The following is a 25586-nucleotide window of genomic DNA, read 5'->3' as shown; positions in this document are numbered from 1 at the left end:
TTGGTGTGGATGGTGCCAAGAAGCTGAATACATATTTTTTATGTGGCACCTGTGTCCATAATGTGATTTATTTTTCTCGTTATTGACAAGCAGAGTTCTCCCAGTAGGCATGGCTCAATACCAATTATATTTTTGTGCGAGCCTCTCTATCTCTGCTACTCGTCTTTGTCAGACAGAGGGAGTGTAAAAGGAGGGCATCCTCCACAGTTCTTCCTTAGGATGTAGGGAGGAGCCTCACCCTAGAGCTCTGACATCATATCTCAGGGTATCACTCAACTGGAGGCCTGCTTAGACTGCTAGCCTTTTTAACACCCTTGTCCAATACCATTACACTTCTGTTTAATGATAATCTTAAATAAATCTTAAATCTTAAATAAATAAATTTTATTTTTTAAAAGTTGGGAACAGAAACATAAAAATTAAAAAATAAAAGCTGATCTCCAGATTGGGAGATAGCCTAACACTGATTATTACAGCCTCAGAATGACGTTACTTTTGTCAGCAGGTCGGTACCTGTAAAAATAGTAATGTACTGTGTTTTTAAACATATCAGTTGTTGTAGTCTTTTTTATTAGATTGATAATCCAGTGAATTTTTGATCATTATTTTTGATAAGTGTGACTGTGAAAACTGTCAAATCAATGTCACTGAAACTAGCAGTATCAAGAATATTCTTGTTACTGCTCGTTTCAAAGGCATTAGGTTTAGAGTGTACCAGCAAGTAAGAAACTTGTAAGTATTGCATTGTAAGTAATTAAATGACTGCCCTATTAGTTGAGTTTTGCATTATTCATTATAGTCAGTTGTTTTTTCTGTGATGTGGGACCCTTCAAAGAAACATGCTGGTATTAAACTGGTTGCAAAAAAACATGCTGGTTGCCCTTTACTTGTTAAAATGTTTTTATTTTTCTTTCATTCACATTAAGGGATTTTCACTTTGAGAAATTATTATTATTATTATTATTATATTTTGTATTGCTGTTAGTGTTGTTGTTCATGTTGTGTCATTAAAATATTAACAATAGTATTACACAGCAATTATAATATAGTAAAGCATGCTTTTTTCTCTTAATTTGCCCCACACCTCAGTTACTGCCAGTTTTCTGACACTGTGAAAACTCACAAGAGCAAGGGCCTCAGCAACATATGCGCTAGCTGTTGCTCGCGGTTTCGTTTTATGGGGGAGAGTTGTATTTTCAGACACTCGATGGGAATTAAGGAACATTATTCTTAGTCATGGTTTGTGGGAGGGCTGTCCTGCTGTGAGGTAGTGGAGCTTGTAATTGTGGCTACCCGTCATAGGGCCAGGGCTCCTGCGCGATTCTGGGTTTTTCGAGCACAAAAACAACAGGCGCAGAGGCCAGGGACACTGCGGGGGGAGGTTGTCGTAATTGGGCCAAAAAAGACATTATGTTTATTCTACTTTTTCCCCTACTATTGAGAAAATTGTAAGTGCATGAAACAGATTCTATAATTTTATGTGGTTAGTGTGATTCTGTTTCAGCCAGAGAGTTTGCGTACAGTACTATTTCACATGCTCTCATAACAGTTTTGACATCTGCCATTTTATGGTACCATGAGTATCAGTCAGGGTTCCTGTTATTGGCTAGGATTTTGGACTAGCTATCTAAAGGCAGCTGAAAGAGATATATTCCATTTGGGGGAATGCTCAATGCTCAATCGTGAGCATTGTATTATGTGTTCTTTATCATGTCTATGCTATTTGATCAATAAACTGTCCTCCATCCCAACAGTGCTGTCCCAACCAACACATACATCTTTTGTGCATTGCCATTACTTATGTGTCTGACCTAAACTTATTATTTTTTTGTTTTTTCACAACTGGTGCAAAGCAAATTGTGAGACGAGACTACTTGTTGGGTATACAAACCTATTTAATGCCACGTTTACAGTAATGCATTTGTTACTGTAAGAGTGTGGCAAGATGTGCAGTTATCTATACATTGACACAGATGATGTGCATTGCATGCACTGTACTTAAGTAATTATTGATTTGTAATGACTGTGTGTCAATTGGATAAATCTGCAAGTACTCTCCTCTTTTCAATTCATTCCCTAAACAAAGTTAGGATGTTTTATGGGTACTAACAAACTATGTCAGTCACAGAAAAACATAAGGCATTATAGCACCAGTTCCCATGCAACCTGTACAATTGGTGACAGCAGGCACCGTTAGCAATGTTAGCTAATGTTAAACTCAAAATGCCAAAATCAAAATGGTACAAATTTCAAGTATAAAGTATAATTTAAACAATTAAATTAATCAATTATTGTTCAATGTCTTTGCTTTTACAATTAAAAGGTGTTCTTTACTGTCATTGTTTGCTCTGTATTTTAAAGAAGGTATTGGTTCAAGCATAATTTAGGCAGCAGTACTGTTTCAAAGGTATTGTTTGAACATCAATGTCACCAAAATTTGGACGATACCCATCTCTAATGTTAAAAATGTTCTAAATGTGAGACCCCTTAAACATTTATGAGTTTCCCATTTAAAAGAACATGACGTACCATCTACAACGCAATCCATTTTGTTCACAGATTTTTTAAAAACAGAATAACATTGTTAGGCTGCAGTTTTCTTCATGACTTAACAATGAGATTCATGGGACATGCATTAGACTGTATAAATCGAACTTTTCGGGAATGTTCAAAAAATTTTAGGTTTGGACTAGCTTTTTTTTTTGCAGCTTTATTATGTGAAAGATAAAGAGTAGTGCTAACCATCTGGGACACAAAACAATCAGATCTACTTACCATCAGCCTGCACTGTATCTGACTCAGAATCCTAATGCACCCTTAATGATCCCTGATTATTTATTTATATCTCTTTTTAGGCTCTCGATTCTTTGAACTGCCGCTTCCAAGGGCTTTAGAGAAAAGGGCCACGGCACTAAGCGGGTTGAGGGAAAGCTGCTGGGTATCACCTCGGCCTATGCTGTGCGATTCCGAGCTGGCGTAGCTAACGGTAGCACATGCTCCATAAGTGCACTGCACGGACCTGAATGCAATCTGTAGGAAAGCTGCCGTGGGCTTTCATCTCGGGCAAGATATTTGCTCTCGAAACGGTCTTATAATGCGGTTAATACACTCGTGATCACTCTTGGGAGACAAAAAAGTAAAGAAAAAAAACAAACGATCAATCTTTTTTTCATAGGTCCTCCCCTCATTAGAAAGTTCCTGATCGAAAATCTCTGAAGAGCGCCTCGACTCAAAACAAGGGTTTGTTGATGAGGTGATAAATTTGCTCAGCCGGACCTATTCCACTGCTTCGTGGCATTAGTGAGGAAGCAGCTAATGCTCTGTTCAGTTTTTCCCCTTACATGAGCCTCTTGTAACCCCCTGCCGCTGCGTGCTCTTCCACAGCTCTGAAGGACAGCCGATTTCAACTGGTCAACTTCTCAGACAATGAGCTTCGGGTGTCATTGTCCAACGTGTCGCTCTCCGACGAGGGGAGATACGTGTGCCAGCTTTACACCGACCCCCCACAAGAAGCCTACGCCGACATCACTGTGCTAGGTATGAAACTCTTTCCCTCCCTCAAACCTCATACCCTCTCCCCTAAAAAAAATACTCCAACTCCCCAAGCTTCAACCCCCCGCCCTTCAAATCACTTGCACCCCCTAACCTCAACCCCCCTACAGCACTCTCACCTCTTCACCTCCAATCCCCCCAAAAAACACCCCATAATCATCACTACTTAAGGTCAGCCGTTGGTCATGTTTTTCCAAAGTAAATCCAGGAGGGAGTTGATCCCTCTGTCCCCAAAACTCCCTGACTAAGCGATTCAGCCGTTTTCCAGTTATAAAGTTGAAACGGGCTGCCCTGCAAGTGGCCATTCCAAATTTTCCAGAGGTTGACCTGGGTGGTTAGGAACTAATTAAACAGTGTAAATACATTCTAATGTATGATGCAGCCCATTAGAGTAACTACAGAAACTAATTTATGTTAATTCAGCTTATAGTCACTAGTGCAGTTTTGTTTTCCTTTTTCAATTGAACAAGTTGACATTACTTAACCACTCAAAATGGCTCCAATCCAACACAGCAGTTGGGAGTTGAGCCACTTTCCTTCTTAGGCTCAATAACAACACACACCAGTCCTGCAAGTGACTGGAAACATTGAACAAACCCTATATTTTTCAGAACAAATATGGCTGTTGGAGTTTGAGTGCGCTAGCCTCATCTACCATAGCTATTCTGTATTTGTCAGCTGAATTTACACAGCATTTAAAAACTAGTATGAGCTTTACATGCCTTTTCACTTTTTTCCCCCTTTGTTTTTATTTTTTTCCCAATTTGAATAGTCTAGTCATGTTCATAGCAATGTCTGGTCCAAGAAACCCCCCTGCAGCTTAAGGAGAGAGCAGTGCATTCTGCCAGGTACTGCTCTTTCTTGCTTTGTGGTCCACTGGCTGAGCTATGCAGCCATTGCACCCCACCCTAGGCAGCACTGCAGCCAAGCCAAGTGCGTATGGTCCTGTAGGACTGCTGGCTTCTCTGGGCTCTGGGACGAGCAGATTTGAAACCAGACAGGGGGGCGTGTCATATATTGCAACCCAGTATTTTAGAATTTTGAGTCACTCTGTAATCCCGAGTGCTGAATTGGCTTTTTCTGATATTATGGGCATGTCATGCTGATGCACACAATGGGCAGTTGGACAAAAATGTGTTTTTGAGCAATAAAAATACATTGTGGATTCGCATAGCTTCCTATACTTACCTACGTGGTTATGGTAACGTTTTAGCGCCCTGTAAAAAGTCTAATCTATTAATACTTTTTTTGTGTGGGGATTCTGTGCTTCAGGTGGGGAGACAATCTCTCTATAAATACTCATGAGCATGTATAGGTGGGAGGTGACACAGGTTCCCTGCCTGTGAGAAAATTTCACACGGCGGTGGAGGAAAAACCGATGAACCACCCGCAATGACAGAACAGCAGTAGAAACATTTTCTTCTTCTTCGTCTTCTTCTTCTTCTGAGCATTCCTTTAAGCATTAACAGATGTCCCATAATATAATCACAAGCAGAATTACACTCAAAATTTGTCATTACTTCCAATGTATTCGTTCCGATATTTTTTCTACATAGGGCTGATAGATGGCTTATCCTGTTCAAACATTGGATTAAAGCATGTAGATGCTTCCCATGGTGTCCAATCCCGTGTCTTATACTGGCGCTGGTGGGAAGCAGCACGTAATCCGCCATGATGTCACCCAGAGAGAGCTTTAGCCTTCATCTCATAGCCTGGTCTTGTCGTTCAGATGCCCGCTACTACAACTGTTCAATGCGTGTGACCTCTGAAATTTGAACAACAGGCTATGTTACCACAAACGTGTGCAGTTCTGCGGTGGTTCTGCCAATCCCCCCGTCACCTGTTTGTCGTGTGATGTCAGTCCCACCAGGCAACCCCGTCATCGAGTCGCGGGAAGACGTGGTCAGCGAAGGGAACGAGACGGAGATCACCTGCACCACCGCCGGCAGCAAGCCGGCCAGCAGCATCCGGTGGATGAAAGGAGAGGAGGAGCTTCAAGGTGGGTTCCCATGCGAGCAGGTAACGAAACGTTTTTAACGAGCAGCTGTCTTTTCTAATTATTTGGTCCGCAGTTCACCTACGAGGAGATACGCTTATTTTAAAACTGTAAGGGGCACGAGTGAGTTGTTTTTACTCCACAAGCTAGAAAGAACACAGACTTTTTAACTGGACAAATCCAGTCTTTTTTAATGTTTTAAATTTTCAAACGAGGTGGCAATGACGGAGGTCCTACTGTGCGCCTCCCACAATACAAACACGGGCCCTGGTCTGGCCTCGCCCGGCGACGCAGGGTGCTGGACTTAATGAGTCTCCTGTGCCTTTAATCTGCAAACGAATGCATCTTCCCTTCAGACTTCCGAGGGAAACCCGTCGAGCAACTCTCCCCAGGGCTACCTGGTGACTCAGGTCTGAGCGCCTCCACATGCCGCAAGACCAGTTACGCTCGGAAAGATGAACGGTTTCCAACAAAGAATATGCTAATGAGCGTAATCATTTCCTGGGAGAGGAAAAATACTTTAATTTGCCAATTTGTCGCTAAGCCGCGCTGATGTTTATTATATTTTTCTTGTCATTAACTTCAAAGTTCAGTATCAAAAATCAAAGGATTAAATTGTTGGGCAAGAACTTTAGTTGTCCTGGGTTGACTCTATGTGTGGCTTAAATTATTTAGCACCAGCTTAGACTGAAAGCACTTTGTTATGCATAGATGGAATATAGTGGTGGGTTTCTGTTTTGGTTTAATGGAGAGGGTAGGGTACTAAAGCCTAGCAGGGTTGATGGGGTTGTGGTGGGAATGGAGGATGGCTGTATACGGAGGGGAAAAGCTTCACAGTGCACCACTACACACTGACAAATTCCTCTCACCCTGCCGGCTGGGTGGATTTGCTTTTAATTAAACAATTTCATCATTCAGCCTAATTACTTTTAGGATATTTAAGCTTTTTTAAATATCATTTAAAGGTTATAGCAACCTAGGTTTGCAAGGGTAAACAAACCAGCCTACTATGCAAAGCCATTTAGTCAGACATTGTTTATTCACTTTTATCCAGCCTTATTTTTTATTTTATTTTATTTATTTATTTATTTTATTTTTTTATTTTTTTATTTTTTTGTATTCGCTATCAGTGTTTCTCCCTCCACATTTGTCTGAAGTCTCTACACGTACTGCCGTAAGTGCCGCAAGTCAAATGAAAGTCAAGTAAAAGAAAAGTCCGAGAGAACGCAGGTATTAATCTCTTCCCCGCACGATAAATTAGGACAGGGTCGGTGTCCAAGATGTGAAACAGGGAGGTGCCCCCGTTTGGTTAAGCCCCGACGGCGGAGGGTCACGCCCCCCCCGTGACAGCGTGTCACGCCCTTGGATGAACTTGGAGGCGGCGTTCTGCCAGAGACCTCGGGTAACGAACGCGACTCAGCAGACGTCTCGCGCCATGTGGAAAATAACTTCACGCCCGCGGTCAACCGTTCAGACGGCTGAGCCTCATCACCTCCCCGGGGGTACAAGACCAACGCTTTAAACATCAGTATACTTATGTTGCTCATGTATATCTGTGCATGAGTGAATGCATGAGTAACTGTTGCCACAAAACCAATAATGGATTATTGCTTAGGATGCATGAGAATGTGTTTGCGCTTAAGGCAATTGTTTTGGATCCTATCACACATTTTTATTTAGTGGGGTAGTAATATGTGACTGGATGAGGTAAGGGGACGGGGCATTGCGCAACTGTCAGCTTTAAAGAATGCTTAAAAAACATTGTCAGATGTGATTTCGGTCAAAAATGAGATAAGTTGAAAAATAAAATAAAATTACATCAGCCTGTAACGACATAGATCATGGAAAGAAAATCGCTGCTGCGCTCCATAGTGTTTTTTACTCTGCGCCATTGTTGTATGTATCACACTAACTGCTCTATTAATACCACTAACTGCTACATTTATGCTGTATGTTACTTCATGTAGGAAGAGTGATTGTGCTATTGTCACAGCCCTTTGACTTGCTACGTTATGTATCCCAGCTAAAGCTTTCTCCTGCATTTTGCACCTCGTTAACACCCCAGCCCCATTGTCCTGCCCCCACTCAGACCCTTCCTCACCAGTGGCTGATGGGCCAGTTTTCACACCTAGGTGTTCTCCAGGTGAGAAACTCACCATATCTCACCAAACCTTTTGAAGGCTGGTTTTTCAAAGCCACTTATCTCATACATACACATTTTAACAAGCCACATCTCCAAAGCGTATTAGTCAATCCAAACAAGTAATACCTCATTTTGTAGCTCTGATCTTATAGTTTCACAAATGAAAAACAAAAGAATGTCAAAAATTTCAATGATCCTCTATTACCTTGTTCAGTCACGTATGTTAATAGTAACTGGCTAGCTAGCATCAGCAACTCTGGAAGTTAATGAAAAGTGCTTGCTGTCCTCAAAACATAGCATTAGTTTACATAAATAAGTACACATTTCACTGAATATTGTACTGGTTTTTTTTTTAATTTTTAAAATAAAAGGGTCATTTTCTTCTTTTCCCCTTCACTCAGCACCAGTAACCACAACAATCAACCCCAAGAATCAAAGAGATTACCTCTTGCAGCCAAGCTAGCCATAACTACAGGCAACCATCACACTATGCCTGCTGGAATGTGTTTGCTTAAGCCACACCTGTGTAGCAGCCTCTGCTGCATATGTCCCTCAAACAATGCTGTCCTCATCATTTCAGTGTCTATTGAATCTGTCTATTTGTGGTCATCTGTTACATAAAAGCTTTACACTGCGGCCAAGTATAGAGAGTGACTGTACTTTACAACATTATATTAAATGACAAGGCGGAATCAATTTACATGCACTTTCTGACTACTTGATGCGTTATGTAAGTAACAGCAGGAGGCATGTGCTGCACAACAGCATTACATTTCTGTCTAATAATATGAACTATGGTGATGGCGTTACTGACATGTGGATGTATGCAGATATTCCCGGTCCCGGAGAATCAGTCGGTGTCACACGAGGTTAATCAACATGATTAAATGCAAATGGGCCAGTGCTGAGTCAGAAAGACCAGTGCATGAAGCACATGGGAAGAGGTGGATGCGAGGTGAATTCACAAATTGACAGCACTTCGTCATTATGCCATCCCATAATGTAGGCCTAAAAATTTGGAGAGGAAAAAAAAACAGACCAGTGCTGAAGGGAATAAGTGTTTTATGAGATCAGGCCACCCAGCCCCCCTGGGCCCGCCTTACAGGATTCGTTCAGGGTCATCGTACGGCTGTGTAGTCACAGGTGCGGCTGCAAATGCAGCAGATTGCCACGGTGCGGACTTAGCGACTGAGATATTGTTTGGACTGCGTCGTCAGCCACGACCAAGGGCACAGTGTCACCGGAGCTCGACTGAGTCACGGTCTGAGGGCCTTGACAGATCGGCCGGCTGGCTGATCCACTCACGCTTTTCTAGTTTCGAAAAAGCCCATAAAACCCGAGCCAACACGATAGCTTCCGACCATAAATTGTAACAGTCTGATTATAAGGGGCAGTTTAACTCAAGGGCTATCCAAGAAAAAATAAATGATGTCCTCTTTCTTTCTTTTTTGCTATATTGCTAATCGGTCTATTCTGCCATAACATGATAAATTATGATACTTTGCAAAATAATAAACTGTTCCAATGAATGGGATAAACCAAAAGATTCAACTGAAAAGCAAAGGAATGAATGAACTAAGGAAATAAATAAAACAGACATGTATGTTATACTCAAGGGAGTTGATCGTATCCTGACTCAGTACTCATGAGTGCAGGGCAAACTAGCGACTTCTAATGGAAGGTCAAATGAATGCAACAGTGCATGAGACGATGCAGAACACAGCTAACACTCAATAATCAGGTGAAACCTTTTTAGGGAAGGGACAGTAGTTCACAGTTGGAGTTTGTAGGCCTGAAAAACAGCCTCAGTGTCCAGTGAATGAATCCAGCTTTGGAATGTATCCTCACTGCTCATTAAGCATTCTGGGAAGGTTCTTTCCGAGCAATATTTTCTTTTTTTTTTAAACGAGAGTGATGTTTTGATAAATTGCCACAGATCAGTGTTGTAATTCTGCTGAATGGAAAGAAAGCTAACGCGAGCTAAAAGCTACTCGTGCTCTAGAAGCCGCGGTATCGGCTGTCAGTTGCTTTCTTTACGAGAGCGGTGCATTTCCAGGCATCTGGGAGGAAACTCATTAACAAAAACGACAACACCTTGAGGCTCGTTATTTTGGAGAAATCCGCCATTTGTACGTTCAAGGGGGATAATGCTGAATGTCAGTGGTTGACATTGTGCTTGTCAACATATCCTTTTCCTCCTTCACCTCTGCTGCCAAGATTTACAATGTTGGGTTTAATTAAAAATTAATTAGTACGTTCTAGTGCCGGGAGCTTGGCTCATTAGAAAACGAAAACATTACAAACTGCCGAGAAATGTTTCATTAAGCTGTACTTTAATAAACTGTAAAAATGTCACTGCCACGCTAGCAACTCTGGCTGATCATGTTCCTAAAAAAATGTATCAACTTAGTATGATGGAAAATGGAAATATAATCCCTTCCCTTTGCATAACTGTTTTTTTTTTAATTTTTTTATTTCTGCCTCCCCCCACAGGAAAAAACACGGCTGCTTAAATTAAGTCCTAGGGGGGCTATTGTGTGCGCTGGATTTTGTTCCAGTCAATTTCTCAGTCAATCAAGGGCAATTTGAAACGTACATTTTAAGCACCTGTGTGATCTCTTTTTTGTTTTTTTGTTTTTTTTAAACTGGTTTTTAACTGAATGCCGGTTTGGCTCATTACCATCTGCATTGGCTTTGTTATTCTCAGGTAGCTGGCTGTTTTAATGAGTAGGTGTCCCTATTTTCAACATTTAGGACACTGGTGGCACAGCCCCTGACTAATAAAACACTAAAACTACCAATCTATTGAATTATCCATCAATCAAGCAAAAATAATCTGCCTAAAGGAACTTCTAGACTCAGCTAAACTAAATTCTACTCTGTGGTTCCTCTGTGGTTGGTCTGGGCATTTTCTCAACTAACCCACGAACTCTAGCACAGTGGTTTCCAAGCTGTGAGTTGCAAAGCACTTTTTGTTGTCTACATCCCGTTCTTGTTTTCCCTCCCAGGTGAGCTGACCGTGGAGGAGACATATGACCGGATGTTCACGGTCACGAGCAGGCTGACGCTCACCGTCTCCAAGGAGGATGATGGAGTTCCTGTCGTCTGCATCGTGGACCATCCAGCAGTCAAAGACTTCCAAGCACAGAAATACCTGGAAGTGCAATGTGAGTACAACCTGTGCCCTGGAAGTACAATAAGAATATAACCAGTCTCTTTGAAATACAACGTGAGTCTGACCTTGCCCGCGTAACTGCAATCAGCCCTGGGGGTGCATTGGTGCAGGCTGTTTTATGTAAGGGTCAGGTTAACCTTTACAGCAATTTTACTGCTATCTCTGAACCTCAGACGACTGTGTGAAACAGCTGTGCTGATAAAATGCCAACCAAGCGAAAGGTTAATCTGTTTACCAGGGTGACTTTAATTGAAACAAGTAACCAGACTCTTGTTCTGTAGTTTAAGATGTTTCTTAATCCTCTTCAAGGGGCTAAGACAGAAGAACTGAGGTGTACATTGCTCAATGCAAAATGTTATCTCTTATATAAATGTATCGATCCGTGCAACAAAAAAAAGTTAAATAACCGATGCACGTATCATTAGAAGTCAGGGAAAGGTTAACCTACCCTTTTGCAAGCTTTGCAGCATATTCATTTATTCTGAAAGAAGTATGCGGTATCTCTGACCTTTCTCCATAAAAGACAGGAAGGATCAGCTGAACTGCAGAGACTTGACATTTTGGCAATCTTGGATTAAAGCGGATAAAAAAATCAAGAGAAAACATTTACTGTACTGTTAAATTACTGGGCTGGATTCGTGGCAGCCATGCTTCAGCTTCAGAAGCAGATTTATGGTGGCTGCCTCCTGACTGATGCAAAGCCTATGCTGCCATACCAAGTAGTTTGCTTTAAAAAAATAAAAAAAAGCCAAACCTCTGTGGTTTAATGGAGTTTATAATCCTCAGAAGAAAAAGTAGTGAGAAAGTGTGGATATGCAACAACGCTGGAAATATCGATGGGCATGGGCGGCCGAACCAGTCGCTTTGTGGAATTGCATTCGCGGTCGGGTTGGTCGTGCGGCCATTTTAGTGAACGCTCAGTGTTTGGGTCCTAATGAGGCAGCTAAACAGAATGGTAATTACTTTCAGGTGATAATGCTGCTTTTTTTTTCTTTTGGCTTTCTCTGAGTGTGACTATAAACAAGCTAAATAAATGCATTACCTTTTAACCACATAAATAAAACATGAGTTCTTTGAGAATGCAGTTTGCTATGTAAAATATGTTTAGCGTTTATTTAGCTCTTGGCGTACTTCTGTGACATGATGGAATGGCTGGAAGTTGCGATTGGGTATGCGAAGAGTCACTTCAGATCTTCCTTTTGAAGCAAATCTTTCTGATTTTTCTAGGCAACCCATGGTGTACACTGTCCGCCAGGGAAAAGAAAATAAAATAGGTCGATGGAGAGGCAATATTCGGACAGGAGAAGTCATAAGGGGTCAACACTCTAGATAATAGAGTTGATATAAATTATTTATTAAGCAATAATCTATTATGTAATAACAGCACTTGTTAATGTGTTGATTGTAGCCCAGCAATAATATATTAGCCAATACAAGCTAAGTTCTTAATGCTTAGTTTATAAATAAAATGTATGTGCTGAACTCCAGAACTAAATTACATTGGTAATTAAACAGAGATTTAAAAAATCAGTTATCCCAGCTGCCTTGTTAAGCTTTAGACGTGTAATAATGTGTATATGTAAAATGGTTATTAATAATCTATGAAGTGTGCGTAACTGCACTGTATTCTATTCTACATGAAAGGGTGCAGCTTGTAAACGCGGTTAGATGCTGACATATAGAGATGGGTACATCAGTACTGAAATGACGAAATGTTAATAAGCCTGGCCGAACGTAGTGCAGTTTGGCAAGGGCTAAAGCAATTACATTCTTATCGCGTTTCCCAATTTACTGATTTTATTGTTCTCGGTTCTAATTTAAAACCATAGCCGGTTAATAAATAGTGCTCGGCTAATTCCTTTTTGGAGAAACGGAATTTCCTTTCGGAGATTTCCCTCATAAAGGAGAAATAAAAGAAGCGATACGACCCTGGGATGGGAAGAAGTAGTGTGTTGTGCGTGCGCTCAGGATGGGAGAATGTGCTGAGTCGACGGTTCAGTCCCCTGGAGCACGGCTGTTGTACCCCTGATCCAAGGCAGTTTGTCTACCTTAATCAAATGAAAACTCACTATATGTGCGGTATTAAATTTAAGGCTAATCGAGTCAACTTAAAGGTGTCTTGGTAAGCAAACAGCCAATGCAGTGTTTGAAGCCAGCCTGCCAGCCATCCCTAAGCAGGCTTTATCCAGTCTTTCCCTCCTTCTTAAGCGTAGTTGGCAGAATTTTGAATTTGTTTTTAGTGTACTGCAGGCTCGCCTGTCAACAGGTTGGCTACCTTAAAGTTATCCAGATTAAATGTGTTCAAGTGACGTTTTTTCATCTGCTCAACTGATGAAGCTGTAGAGTATGGACAGGTTGACACATCATTTATAGTTGGGTAATATGTTACTTACTGGCAAAAACCATGTGATCTCTAGTCAGAATCAAAGTCATTTACAGTCAGGAACAATGTAATTTACAGTCAGAATCATTGTCATTTACAGTCAGAATCCTTGTCATTTACATTCAGAAACAATGTTATTTACCATCAGCAAATTTCATTTACAGTGTCATGTATGAAAATAATCATTTAAAAAAGTATAGGAAATTGTACCTGGCTATGAATTCACTACATCTACCAAAAACTGTGGGGAATGTTAACAGCAAGAAGTTTTAATTTAAAGCGATTGCCACTGTAGCTCTTGCATTCTCGCTGTGCCACGCTCATTAATGCTGTATGTGGTACAGGCTCCACCTGGGACCCAGGGCCGAGGTGCTGCCCGCGTGCAGCTGCTCTGTGGTCTGTGGGCTTTTTATTCCTCAATCTTTCCACAGCACAGCCTCCCTGCAGCTCCCCACCAAGTTATCACGGAGAGGATATTTTTCACGCAGACAGAACCGCAAAAATTGAATTAAATGCTAGCCGTAGCAGCTTGTCATGTTTTCGCACCTCTTGCCAGGCGATTTCTGTACAAGAATTAACTTTCAGAAATACTGCTATCTCTGCTAAGTCACAGTTTATCATGTAAGAAGTTGCTTTTTTAAAAGTAAGAATATAATAGGAAAGGTTGTACTCTCCTTTATCATGTTAGTAGAGTAGGTGTTGTGATTCGATTGCATGAACAAGAAAGCACAAAAAGTTTATGAATACACTTTTTTCATGTAAAAATGCATGTCACAGATAAAATTACAGTGTATTGTTTTGTAGAGTAGAGATGTTCAATCTTACCATACAAAAACAGAAATATCATTACACGAAATGATGAAAATCATTGTTTATAGCAGGTTGTCCATACATACAGTAACCATTTTAGTCATTGATGAAAGAAAGCAAATTGTCAGGTAGAAATGGCCAGCGCGTCCACAGCATAGATGTGCGTGTTTGAATCTAATATTAAGTATCATATAAAAATGCAGAGGAATTACCCGGCCAGCCTGCGTGTGTCCACCTGATGAATACTACTGAGCTCACTCTAGCTTATTTAAAATACATTATTCTGTGATCAGACCTTGTCACGTATTCATCCATGTGCCTGCCCTTGTCCATGTGGTTGTGTGTCTGCTTGCATGTGAAAGGTATGCACAGTAGTCGCTGTAGCTAATATCTGCAGCTAATATCAAACACATTATTCTGTGATCAGACCTTGTCACGTATTCATCCATGTGCCTGCCCTTGTCTGTGTGGTTGTGTGTCTTCTTACATGTGAAAGGTATGCACAGTAGTCTCTGTAGCTAATATCTGCAGCTAATATCAAACACATTATTCTGTGATCAGACCCTGTCTCGTATTCATCCATGTGCCTGCCCTTGTCTGTGTGGTTGTGTGTCTTCTTACATGTGAAAGGTATGCACAGTAGTCGCTGTAGCTAATATCTGTAGCTAATATCAGACACATTTTTCTGTGATCACGTATTTATCCATGTGCCTGCCCTTGTCTGTGTGGTTGTGTGTCTGCTTGCATGTGAAAGGTATGCACAGTAGTCGCTGTAGCTAATATCAGACACATTTTTCTGTGATCAGACCTTGTCACGTATTCATCCATGTGCCTGCCCTTGTCTGTGTGGTTGTGTGTCTTCTTGCATGTGAAAGGTACGCAGAGAAGCCTCAGAGCCACTGCGCACACCATACGTCCCCCACTGGTTTGCTGCGGGATGTTTCTGCATTATTGAGAAGCTATGACTGGTATACTAGCATAACAGATATACTAACAGCAGTTCACAGAGCACACACAACAGGTCCCTGGTTGACAGAATGTGTGTACCTGTGCTGTACTTGTGTTTCTGCCACCGTGTCCTGTAAATGTAGTTTCCAAGAGGGCGGATTTATTCAGAGCCAAAAATGTCTTTATGTCATTTATTTTTTTAAATTATTTAACAAATTCAAAAAACAAACTGACACATTTTAAATAAAATCTTTCAGTAGAGTGTTATTATTACAATACATATTTTAACAAGGCTGCAGAATGAATTTTTAATTTATTAATTCATGTTTTGTGTCTGTTCTCTTGTTTAGACAAAAATATGTGCGAAATCCATCTTCAAATACTTGGGTTATTAAGGGAAGATTAAAACGTAAGGCAGAGCATCAAACAACCTTACCCCCCCCCCCCCCCCCCCGCCCCCCTCATTTTATCCACCTCCACACGCCCCCGCCATAAGAACTCATTATATACCAAAAAACAGAATTCAAAGGACCATGCCCCCGCCTTTCTTTTATATTGCTACACTTGGAATAATGATGTAAGATGCATCGCTTTCCCCCGTCCGTACGGACATACGCTTACAAATGCCATTACATTTTGGATATATATAGCCTGTTACGTACCTCGCAGTACTATAATGACATGGTAATTATACTTACTGAAAAGGCTCGGGCAAAAGGTAGTTCATCTGTTCAATTGATGTTAATGAGTACATCGTGTAAACACTCCTTTGTCAGATGTCAGGCATTCGCGGTGGCATTTATCATTTACTTGCTTAGAAGACAGTTTTCGTAGAGGGAAGCAGGTACAGCTGACATTTTTTTCCCGCCTTATTTTCCATTCATTTGGCCGGGTGTTTTGCCGTAGCAATTTGCGGTTAAGTGCTTTTCTCCGGGGCGTGATGGCGACAGACCTTCACCTGGGGCATCCACAACTTGTCACCTGTCGGTGTGACAGACGCGCTCCCCTGGTCGCTGTGCCTCGCTCATCGCCGGTCCCTAATTGAAGAGGAAACGTTTTGAGGGATGGAATTGTGTGTGTGTGTGGGGGGGGGGGTTTGGGGGGGGTGTCCTTCACGGGGTGGCATATCGAAAAGGTGAGTCATCGCGCAAGCCCCGCCCCCTAAAGCCTGTTACCAGGGGGAAAGGACAGCCTGCGGTTGGCAGTAATTTAAATGGACGGGCTAAAGGTTGTTATCGTTGGCCCATAAAGGTCAGACTCTGGTGCGAAGCGCGTGCCGGCTTCTTGACGGACCGATTTTGGAGACAAAAGCTGACAGAGCCGTATATATCACCCCGCTGTTTTATGTGAAGAGCTTGGTCTGGTAACTACAGGACAATGACTGCCCTGTGTAACGTTCTGATAAACTCAGCCAGGCCACTCTTTTTACTCAATGTGCTGTAATGGATCACAGACTTCTGCAGGCACAAATGGAGATTTAATCGTCTGGTTTTAATAGCTCCTCAAATGCAAAATCTAGGGCAGGAATGCTCTTAGTATTTCTTTTTTTGTTTGTTTGTTTCATTCATTTTATATTGTTGTTGTTTTGTTATTTTTGTTTTATTCCAATAAAATTGTGTTTTTTTTGGTTTTTGTCCCCCCCCCCCCCCCCCCCCCCACTGTGGAGTTGACACATTTCTTTATACTGTTGGTTTTATTTGTGGCAGGGAATGTTATACCCAGTGCAGTCATTAAAGACCCTGTGGTGCTTGTCAAAAGAGTAAGGGTGTTAACCCTCCTGTCCTGGCCAAATTCCCAAACCAGCAATTCCAATTTCCCACCCTCTATTGCCTCCCAACTTGCCAACGAAAAAAAAAAGAAAAATAAAACATTTATATTTCTGTTGCTTCCTTGCTACTATGCCTTCACATTTCAGCGAATGTAGTCACTGTTAAAATGTACTGCGTTTGCAAAGGCAAGATGTATGTATGTATGTATGGATTGGGATGAAATGTGTGTGCATAAAGATGAAGAAAACGCTCACGCCGTGTATTCCCCCTCCATGTTGGACAGGGTGACTTTATGCCTCCTAGTGCACTCTCCAATCAGGGTGATTGCGAGTGAAGCTGGAACACAACCTCAATGGATGCTGTTTGCATGCTAACGAGCGCAGAAAAAGTTGCATAATTGACCTTGTTTCCCTCTTTCCGGCTCAAATAAATGGCTTAGAACATTTCGAGAAGTGGCTATGCCGCTTCAGGTGTTGCATTTGATTGGCTTTTGCAGTATCTTACATTTCCTGCCAAACGTGATTCCCCAGGTCACGACCACAAAAAAGTGAATTAAGTTCACAGTTGACCTTCCTGGTTAAATGAAGGTTTAATTAATTAATATTCAGATGCTTGTCTCTGTAACGGGGCGCCAGCCACAGTTCAGTGGCGTGTCTTAATGAAGTGCTTCTTCCCTTCCCTTCCCTTCCTCCTCCCTGCCTCGTTCCAGACAAACCTGAGGTGAAGATCACCGTGGGTTTTCCCGTGGGACTGACGAGGGAAGGAGAGAACCTGGAGCTCACGTGCAAAGCCACGGGGAAGCCAGAGTGAGTCCAGTCTTTCGGACGCACAACCAGACCTCCATTTTAAACATGCCTGACCACATTCTGCTAAAAAACCTCTGTATTCTTTCTCTTCCTTTCTCTCTTTCTTTCTTTCACCTTAAATTATTTATAACTATTGTTTTTATGTTAGTTTTTTTGTATCTGAATGATTTGATGTTTGACGTCTCTGGTTCCAAAACTCATTTTCCTAGAGCTTCAACTCAGTCACCTAAGAAGCAGTCAAGGAATAATTTTTCGCATTTGTTCCCCCAATGCGTTGGATCTTTTTTCCCCTCATCCTTTACAGTTTCCTCGTTCCCCTGGAAACTGTGAGGCACACCGCGATGATCGGAATGTAAATCGCGCCGCGCTAAACAAAAACGGATCGCTTGATTGTCGAGCGGGATCGGCAAAAAAAGCAGCAAATGCAACCGCCGAACATCGGTGCGGCTCCACGGAAAAAGAAAAAAGGAAAAAGAGGAGAGAAAAGCGCCCTCTCACGTCGCGGTTAATACACGGGAGCTGTCGCCGACTCATGAATACAAACGACGGGTGGCATACGAGCGGAATATGAGGAAGATGCGTTTCCGCGACGACGCCCGCATCGGAGGCCGGTGTCATCATTCCCGTCGCCGGGCGCGGGACGCCGCTGATGCGATGTAGTAATGTGCCCGTCGGAATTGAGGATCCGGGGCGCAGGGGCGCGTCTCGCTGAGGAGGCCTCTGAGGAAATCAGGATTTTGTGCGTCTCCCTCGTCGCCGGGCCGTTTTCCCCCTCGTGGCGGAGCGAGGGAGGGAGGGAGGGAGGGAAGGCGCCCCCCTCTCCGCTTTGCCTTCGGGGGTCGCGACACGAGTCAGGTGACACGGCGCCTTTCTGCCCGGAAGGTAATCATCACCTTTCAAGAAATTGCCACGGAGATTTGAAAGGAGGTTGATGCGAAGGGACTCGGGGTAGGGCTGCCTCCCACGCTTAGCGTCCTCAGGTTGTCCAAATGAATTGCTGGAGATTGAAAGTCCAATCAATATAGGGGAGGAGCGGGGAGCAGTCTTGGACTTGACTCGTATTCAGATATTTCTCTGCCCCTCTTGCTATGGGGGCCCTCTTTTGGCCTTTGCAAATGCTGTGTGTGGCTCATTTTCTCACTCTTATATATGTCTGTCCTTGATATTTTGGTGCTTGGTCAATTTTGTGTGTGTATGTATGCATGCACATATGAATGCCTTTGTGTTTGTGTGTGCGTGTCTTTGTTTGCATGTCATTTTTGTATATGCCTGTTTGTGTGTGTGTGTGTGCGTGTGCGTGTATATGTGTGTGTGTGTGTGCGTGCGTGTGTATGTGTGTGTGTGTGTGCGTGCATGTGTGTGCTTTTCCTCTTCTTTCGTAGACCTTACATGGAAGTCTTCCCTGGTGTTTTCTCACCAAAGGAGGAGAAACAGTGTGCAGCTGAACCAATCTGTGGATAAAGGGAAAAAAAAACATTTGCAAAAAAAGTTCAATCGAAATGAAACGGGTTTAGAACCAACTCAGTTCCCAGCTCCAGGGCCCAAGGCAGTATCTTTTCTTAAGTGTTTAAAGACATCAAAACGTTTACCGTCCCTGCCATCCTTTTCTTTGGAGTTATTTTTCTCTTTTACTGTGTACTTCTTAAGTTTTGGTCCCTGTGGTAACAAGGAATTTTCTTTTAGATATTTGGAAAGAAGATAGATTCGGATGTGTCCTACTTATTGTAGACCACAGGCCATTAGTCACTAGTCAGACTTAAGCTCGGTTCCACCAAGACTATGAGGACAATATATACAGTTAGGCATCTTGTCACCTCAGAGAATATTTACTCAGGCTGTTACGTCAGCAGTAAGGTAAACTATGCCCTACATACTTAGCTCTGTCAAGTTAAAGAAAGCCATTTTGCCTTTTCACACAGTCCATAGCCACTGCTGTTCTACTGGTGCCACCTCTTACCAAGATGCACAAGTGTTTAGTGCCTCTAAGAAATAGTACTCGGTACTCACAAGGCTAAAATAAAATAGGCTGTAACCCTGTACAGGTCTGAGAGGGTATTCCTGGTAAAGGAAGATTGAGACACTGGAGTAGTGCATTCCTGTGTGGTTCCTTTGTATGTCCAATGGCCTTGGTTAAATGTGGACCTGTGCCAGCCATATCCAACAGTCCTGTGCCCACAGTATAACCCAGGAAAGGAAGCTTTCATTCAGTAGGACACTTGAATGGACAAAGCCATTCTGTTCTTGAGCAAGGCCTGTTCAGAACTGTTTCACCACCCAACTGAACAAGTGGTTAAAGAGCATCCAAGCCAACTCACCACTCTGAAGGTGCTTCAGGGATGTAAGTGGCATTCCTAATGCACAGCACTTTGTGCCAGTCCAGGTTTTGCAAGAAGTATGCAAACGCACAGGCGTGGAACTAACCTGTTGACACCTTCCAAACAGGACTCTAATCTGACTCTGGTCATGGCATGGCACTGGAGCTGGAATGGAAATGACTCCTGTGCATTTGAACTGGTTTTCACACCCCGTGGGGCATCCTCTCGTCAGACTCTAATGACACGGTGCCTGTTTTTCAGGCCTCAGCAAATCAACTGGTTTAAGGTGGATGATGACGTCCCCTCCCATGCGGTCATAACCGGCGCCGATCTGCTAATCGAAAACCTCAACAAGTCCTACAACGGAACGTATCGCTGCGTGGCGTCTAACTCGGTGGGCGAGTCCTACGACGACTACATCCTCTATGTACACGGTACGTATCGGGATCATATCAGGCATTCTGTTGCAGCTCACTGCTTTACCCATTTGAGAAACATTACTTTCATTGTGTATGCTATATAGATGACGGTCGGTCCATATTACATTACCCCTGTAATGAGACATTATGATCAAATCTGACTGCCCCCCTCACTGGTGTCTTTTCTTCTTAAATTTGTTTTTAAATTGTGTACTGTTTCAAACGTCCTGTGGAGGAGGCATCCATAAAAGAGAAAAATACTTAGTAGCTCTGTGTGGCTCAAAATAGTTGAAAAATCTCGAGAAAATGAAAAACTGAAAATACCACATTGGAAGTACAGCACTGCAATTAAAGGTGCAAATAAGCAGTGACAGTAAGAATAGAACAAATTAATACATTTAAGAGACATCATAAGTGAGCAATTCATAATGATTCCACATGATTTTATATGCTATTACATAACATAACAACACTTCTCTGGCCTCTTCACTAGTCATTATAAGACATGGGATTTGGTCTCGGTGATTTGGGGTGTTTGGGTCATTTCTTGAAAGCAGCCCTAAGGGTTGAAAGAAATCAGCGGGTTACCATCACCCCTGGGATGTGGCAGTTTGCCCGCCTTCATCCACGTGAGCTCAGAGGGGGACATCAGAGACAGAAAGCCAGCCCACGTGTTTATACTGAACGATGGTCTGCATACAAAGCTATTCCTAGTTCTCCTCTGTTATTGCAGATCTCAATATAATATGGTAAGGAACTGGTCTTGTAACGCAGAAGGGCACAGGTTCGATTTCTGGGTAGGACACTGCCGTTATACCCTTGAGCATGATACTTAACCTGCATTGCTTCAGTACAGACCCAGCTGTATAAATAAATGCAAAGTAAACTCTGTAAAAAATGTAAAAAAAAAAGTTGTGTACGTCACTCCGTAATGTAATGCGATGTAGTCGCCTGTAATGCAATGTAATAATGTAGTCAGGGACTGTCAGGACTTTGATGTCCTTAATGTCCGCTCCTAAAATATCTCCTGCCCTTTGGCGGGCGCCGCGTGTCGAACATTAGACTTGCTAATGCGGAGACGAGGTGCCAGGCCTCGCCCGGCTCGCTTAATCCCGCGCCGTGTTTCCCGACACCTCCACCTGAGCGCCGAGCCGCTAGCAGGGCGCGCCCACGCCGGGATCTTCTCCGCTCCGGCTCGCGAGAAAAAAAACATAATGATAAAATAAATAAATAAATAAATAAAAAAATAAAAAAAGCGGAGAAAAGAATAGGCAGACAGGGGTGACATCTGCTCGTTGCGAGCTCTCATAATTATTCTTCCTCAAATAAAAGGATGACATCTGCTTATTAGAAACACAGCAGCCCTGACATTATCTGCGATCTTGTACCGGCAACCAAACTGATCGTTTTGATAACATTCACTTTCATCCATTAGGGGGGTGGGGGTGGGGGGGGAATAATAATATTTGCGCTTCCCTGCTAATTCATTCCATAACTGTTCCGAAAGGCTGAGGAAGTGTTTGATTACAGCCGATGGTGACCCACCTGCATATTGATCACTTTATTTATTCTCAACAAAAGGGGGACTCCTGAGACCCCCTCGGTCCTCAAAGCGACGCTTAAACGGGACACGTGTGACATTTAAAGCACCGGCAGGCAGCCTCCGGGCGGGGGACTCTTTTCATTACTTATCCATTATTTATGCGGGAAACTGTGTCGTATTATGTATTTAAGACGTGTTTTTGATACAAAGCTGAGGCATGGATACAGCCGACTGACTTTCAGTCAATTTACCCATTTCATTTTCTCCGTCGTCATTTGACTGCCGTTTGGCTGTCATTTGAGGCGCCGTCGTTGCGCTGCGAAAATAAAAAGTCAACGAGCCTCATAATACCCTCACCTGGTCTTAATTCGCAGTAAAGCTGCAGTTATTTCTGCTTGATATCTTTAACTGAAACCCCATAAGTCTACAAACAAGTTTTTTATTTAAAATTTGATATGTGATATGCACAGAGTGTGATTTGCATGTCACTGCATAAGGGCTTAAAGGGCATAATGCCTGTCCAGAATCCAGAAGTTAAACATTGGACATAGCTGGAGGGAAAGATTTATTGTTGCAATGAATGTCTGTTCATTATCATTTCTTTAATGATTGGGGCTATATCACAATTGAGCTCATAATGATGCGCAATAGGATGACATTGACTGGCAGATGTACAGGTGTGTGCACATGGGCATTGTGCACCATGCAACTAATGAAAGACAACTAAGACATAGATCTTTCTCATTTGCCTGGGGGGATAATTCTGTGTCAAGTGCTGGTTCCCCACACTTACTTACACTACCTTCAGCATCTCTCTCTCTCTCTCTCTCTCTCCCCCTCTTCGTATTTCTTTCTCACTCTCTGTGCATGCTGGGAGTTGGGTGTGAGAGACTGTGTTGGTACTGAAAGCTGTGTGTGGGCTTGTTCTTTCCACTACCCTTGTTTTTTTGTTTTTGGCTTTTGGCTTTGTTTTTTTCCTGCTCTGTTCTTGGTGCACTGGGTTAGGTTTTTGTTGTTGCTAAATTAGATGTTGGTGGGTTTTGGCCTACACCTCTCTCCCTGGGAAACAGCGTACAATGTGTCCCCGATGCTAACGTAACTATTGAGGATGTTCTCCTTGCCATGGTGAACAAGATGGTGGGGAGAACGTACGATTCTGCATCCAGGTTTAATAAAGCAGTTGTGGTCTTTATAAAAATAGAATTCTGGAAGAGCTCTTGCATTATGGGAATTTTTTGCTCACTAGGTTGTCAGAGAAATTGCAACCTGTCATGTCTTTCTGTCGGCATGGTTTCATGTTTTTGAATACACCAGATAAAACTATGAATGAACTCTTTCCTCAGTGTTTAATGGGGAAAAAACCTGTTCATAGTTGCGAGCACAAAGAGTTTTAAATGTTGTGAGTGTGGCGATATTGGTCACAAGAGGTTTGCTCGCTCTCAAAAGAAGGGAGCGGAGGATAAGGTGAGGTGGGGTGCACCATCACCTGGTGCTCCAGCTGGTGGGTGCGCGCAAGATGAAGCTGTTCCCGGGGATGTAGAGGGAGCCGCAGATGGGCCTCAGGCGCAGGTATTTAAATCCGCGCAGGCTGAGAGAGAATCGGAGGCAGGCAATCCGGGAGAGGGGGGTTCAGGTGGAGTCAGAGGTGAGTGAGTCCAATGTTTTTCATTCAGCAAGGGAAGGAAGTTTTTCATCAGAGGCAGGTAATATTGTTCCCGGTGGGGAACCGCGCAAGGCGAACGAGGTGCAACTTAGCAGCGGGCAGCGAGATGGGGTGGGGAATGACGGCGTGGGGGTCGTCACCGCTGCCGCAGAGACTGTGGCTGTGGTGGAATCGGAAGGGGAGGGGGTGTAAGGTTTCTCAGTGGGCCGAGTAGGTGAGACTGCAATGGAGGATGATAGGATGTCGGATGTCTCTGATGTGTCTTTTAGTCAAGGCACTGAAGGGAATCTGTGCTCTTTAGAACAGTTAAATACTTTTTTTTTTTTTTAGATGAAACGACAGGGCGAACTGAGACAGCAGATTTTTTTTCCTGACCTGGACAAATTTGTGGCATCAGCTCTGTGGGTGTAAAGAAGAGTGGGGGTTTGATGTTCTCTCAAAACAGAAACAGTTCTGAAAAAGTTTTAATTGCACAAAAGATTTAATAAACAAATGCACATAGCTTTGAAGCATTGTGCCGTGCGCCTGGGCTTGATGCAATTCCTGGTGATTTTTATAAGCATTTTTGGGAGTATATTTGGGATTTATTCAATGTTCTGCAGGACAGTTTTAAAGCAAATGCACTTCCCAGGAGCTGTTGTTGGCTTGTTCTCCCCAAGAAGGGGGACCTCTGCCTACTAAAGACTGGAGGTCTGTAGACCTTCTCTGTACAGACTACACCATTTTATCTTTGTGTCTAGCTAATAGAGTGAAGCTGCCACTGGAAACCTTGATACATGGGAAGCAGTCATACTGCATACCTGGTTGGTCAATCAATGATGGTATTCAAAGCAACATGGGATAAATGAGGTTTAGTGATTTGGTTTGGAGATGTTTTTGTATCATGGTGTAAAAATACATATACACTGATGCTGAATTCATGGTGAAAATCAGACATGGGCTGTGTGCCAATCAAGGTCCAGAGGGGGATTGGGTAGAGGTGCCCATTATCAGGGCACCTGTATGCGCTGGCTAACAAACCGTTGTTATGTGTATTAAAGAGGAAGCTTACAGTGGTCTCTGTACAGGGGCCAGTGGGTGGGGGGGGGGGTCTTTAAAAGTGTCTGTGTATGCAGATGATGTCAGTGTCATTATTCAGCTGACGTGCTTGCAGTGAAAGATGCTTTATCGGTTTATGAGAGGGCTTCTTCAGAATGGGTGAATTGGGGGAAATGTGAGGCGTTATGGTGGTGCACGGGTGTGGAGGGGATCTTTCCAGGTTTCCAGTACTCCCAAGTTATCTACAGTGTGGTAGATGGGGGGGGGGATTAATTGTTTAGGAGTGTTTTAAGGCACAGCTGAATTTGTAGGTTAAAACTTGGAGGGGTTAGTGGAGAAGGTGTGTGCCAGGTTTCCTGGTTGGAAATGAAATGGTTGCTACCTCAGCTATCCTATAGGGGATGAGTTTTGGTTCTAAACATTTTGACTACTTAGGCACTGTGGGATAAGTTCACAATATTGGATCCTCCAAGTGGCTGGGTGGAGAAGATCCAGAAGATCTTGACCTTTCTTTTCTGGCCCGGCTTTCACTGGCTGAGGGCACCGGTTCTTGCGTTGCCAGTGCAGGAAGGGGGCCAAGGACTCAGTGATGTCCAGTGCAGAGTGGCTGCTTTCTGCTTGTTAGTGGTGCAGGGGCTGCTTTATGGGCCTCGTCAAAAATGGATGGACTTCACCAGTTCTCTTTTGAGGAAGGCAGGAGGGTTGGGTCTGGACAGACACCTGTTCTTAATTAAATTGAGGGACTTGGACTGTGGGGGGGGTCTTACCCTCCTTTCCTTTCACAGATACCGATCTGGAAGGTGTTTACCCTTAAATGCCGAGAGGCTGCGGAGGTGGGTCTATGGGTTATGAATGAGCTGCTGGTCTCTAACCCTTTCCTGCCCATCGAGATTTTGCAGTCCGCTACTGTACGAGTGGGCCTGCTGAGAGCTGGGACCACCAGGGTCTGTCATCTCAGAGCTGTTGGAAGTTGGCTGACAGCGTAGCAGGTTGCAGCAGCGACCGTATACCGTTCGGTGCGCGTTC

General features: G+C 43.1%; 1 protein-coding gene across 2 annotated transcripts in view; it reads left to right on the top strand.

The window, feature by feature from the left end:
* cadm1b (cell adhesion molecule 1b) overlaps positions 1-25586 on the top strand; it is a 285857-nt gene that overhangs the window by 213521 nt on the left and 46750 nt on the right. For both annotated transcript variants that reach the window (XM_035386152.1, XM_035386150.1), the window contains exons 4-8: positions 3385-3537; positions 5414-5551; positions 10700-10858; positions 17486-17582; positions 20159-20331. In XM_035386152.1, coding sequence (XP_035242043.1) covers positions 3385-3537; positions 5414-5551; positions 10700-10858; positions 17486-17582; positions 20159-20331 — 720 coding nt within the window. The remainder of the gene's footprint in view (positions 1-3384; positions 3538-5413; positions 5552-10699; positions 10859-17485; positions 17583-20158; positions 20332-25586) is intronic.

Source organism: Anguilla anguilla, chromosome 12 (assembly GCF_013347855.1).
Source record: "Anguilla anguilla isolate fAngAng1 chromosome 12, fAngAng1.pri, whole genome shotgun sequence".
Lineage (NCBI taxonomy): Eukaryota > Metazoa > Chordata > Actinopteri > Anguilliformes > Anguillidae > Anguilla > Anguilla anguilla.
The sequence above is the reverse complement of the archived record's forward strand: the minus strand, read 5'-3'. Positions and strand labels throughout refer to the sequence as shown.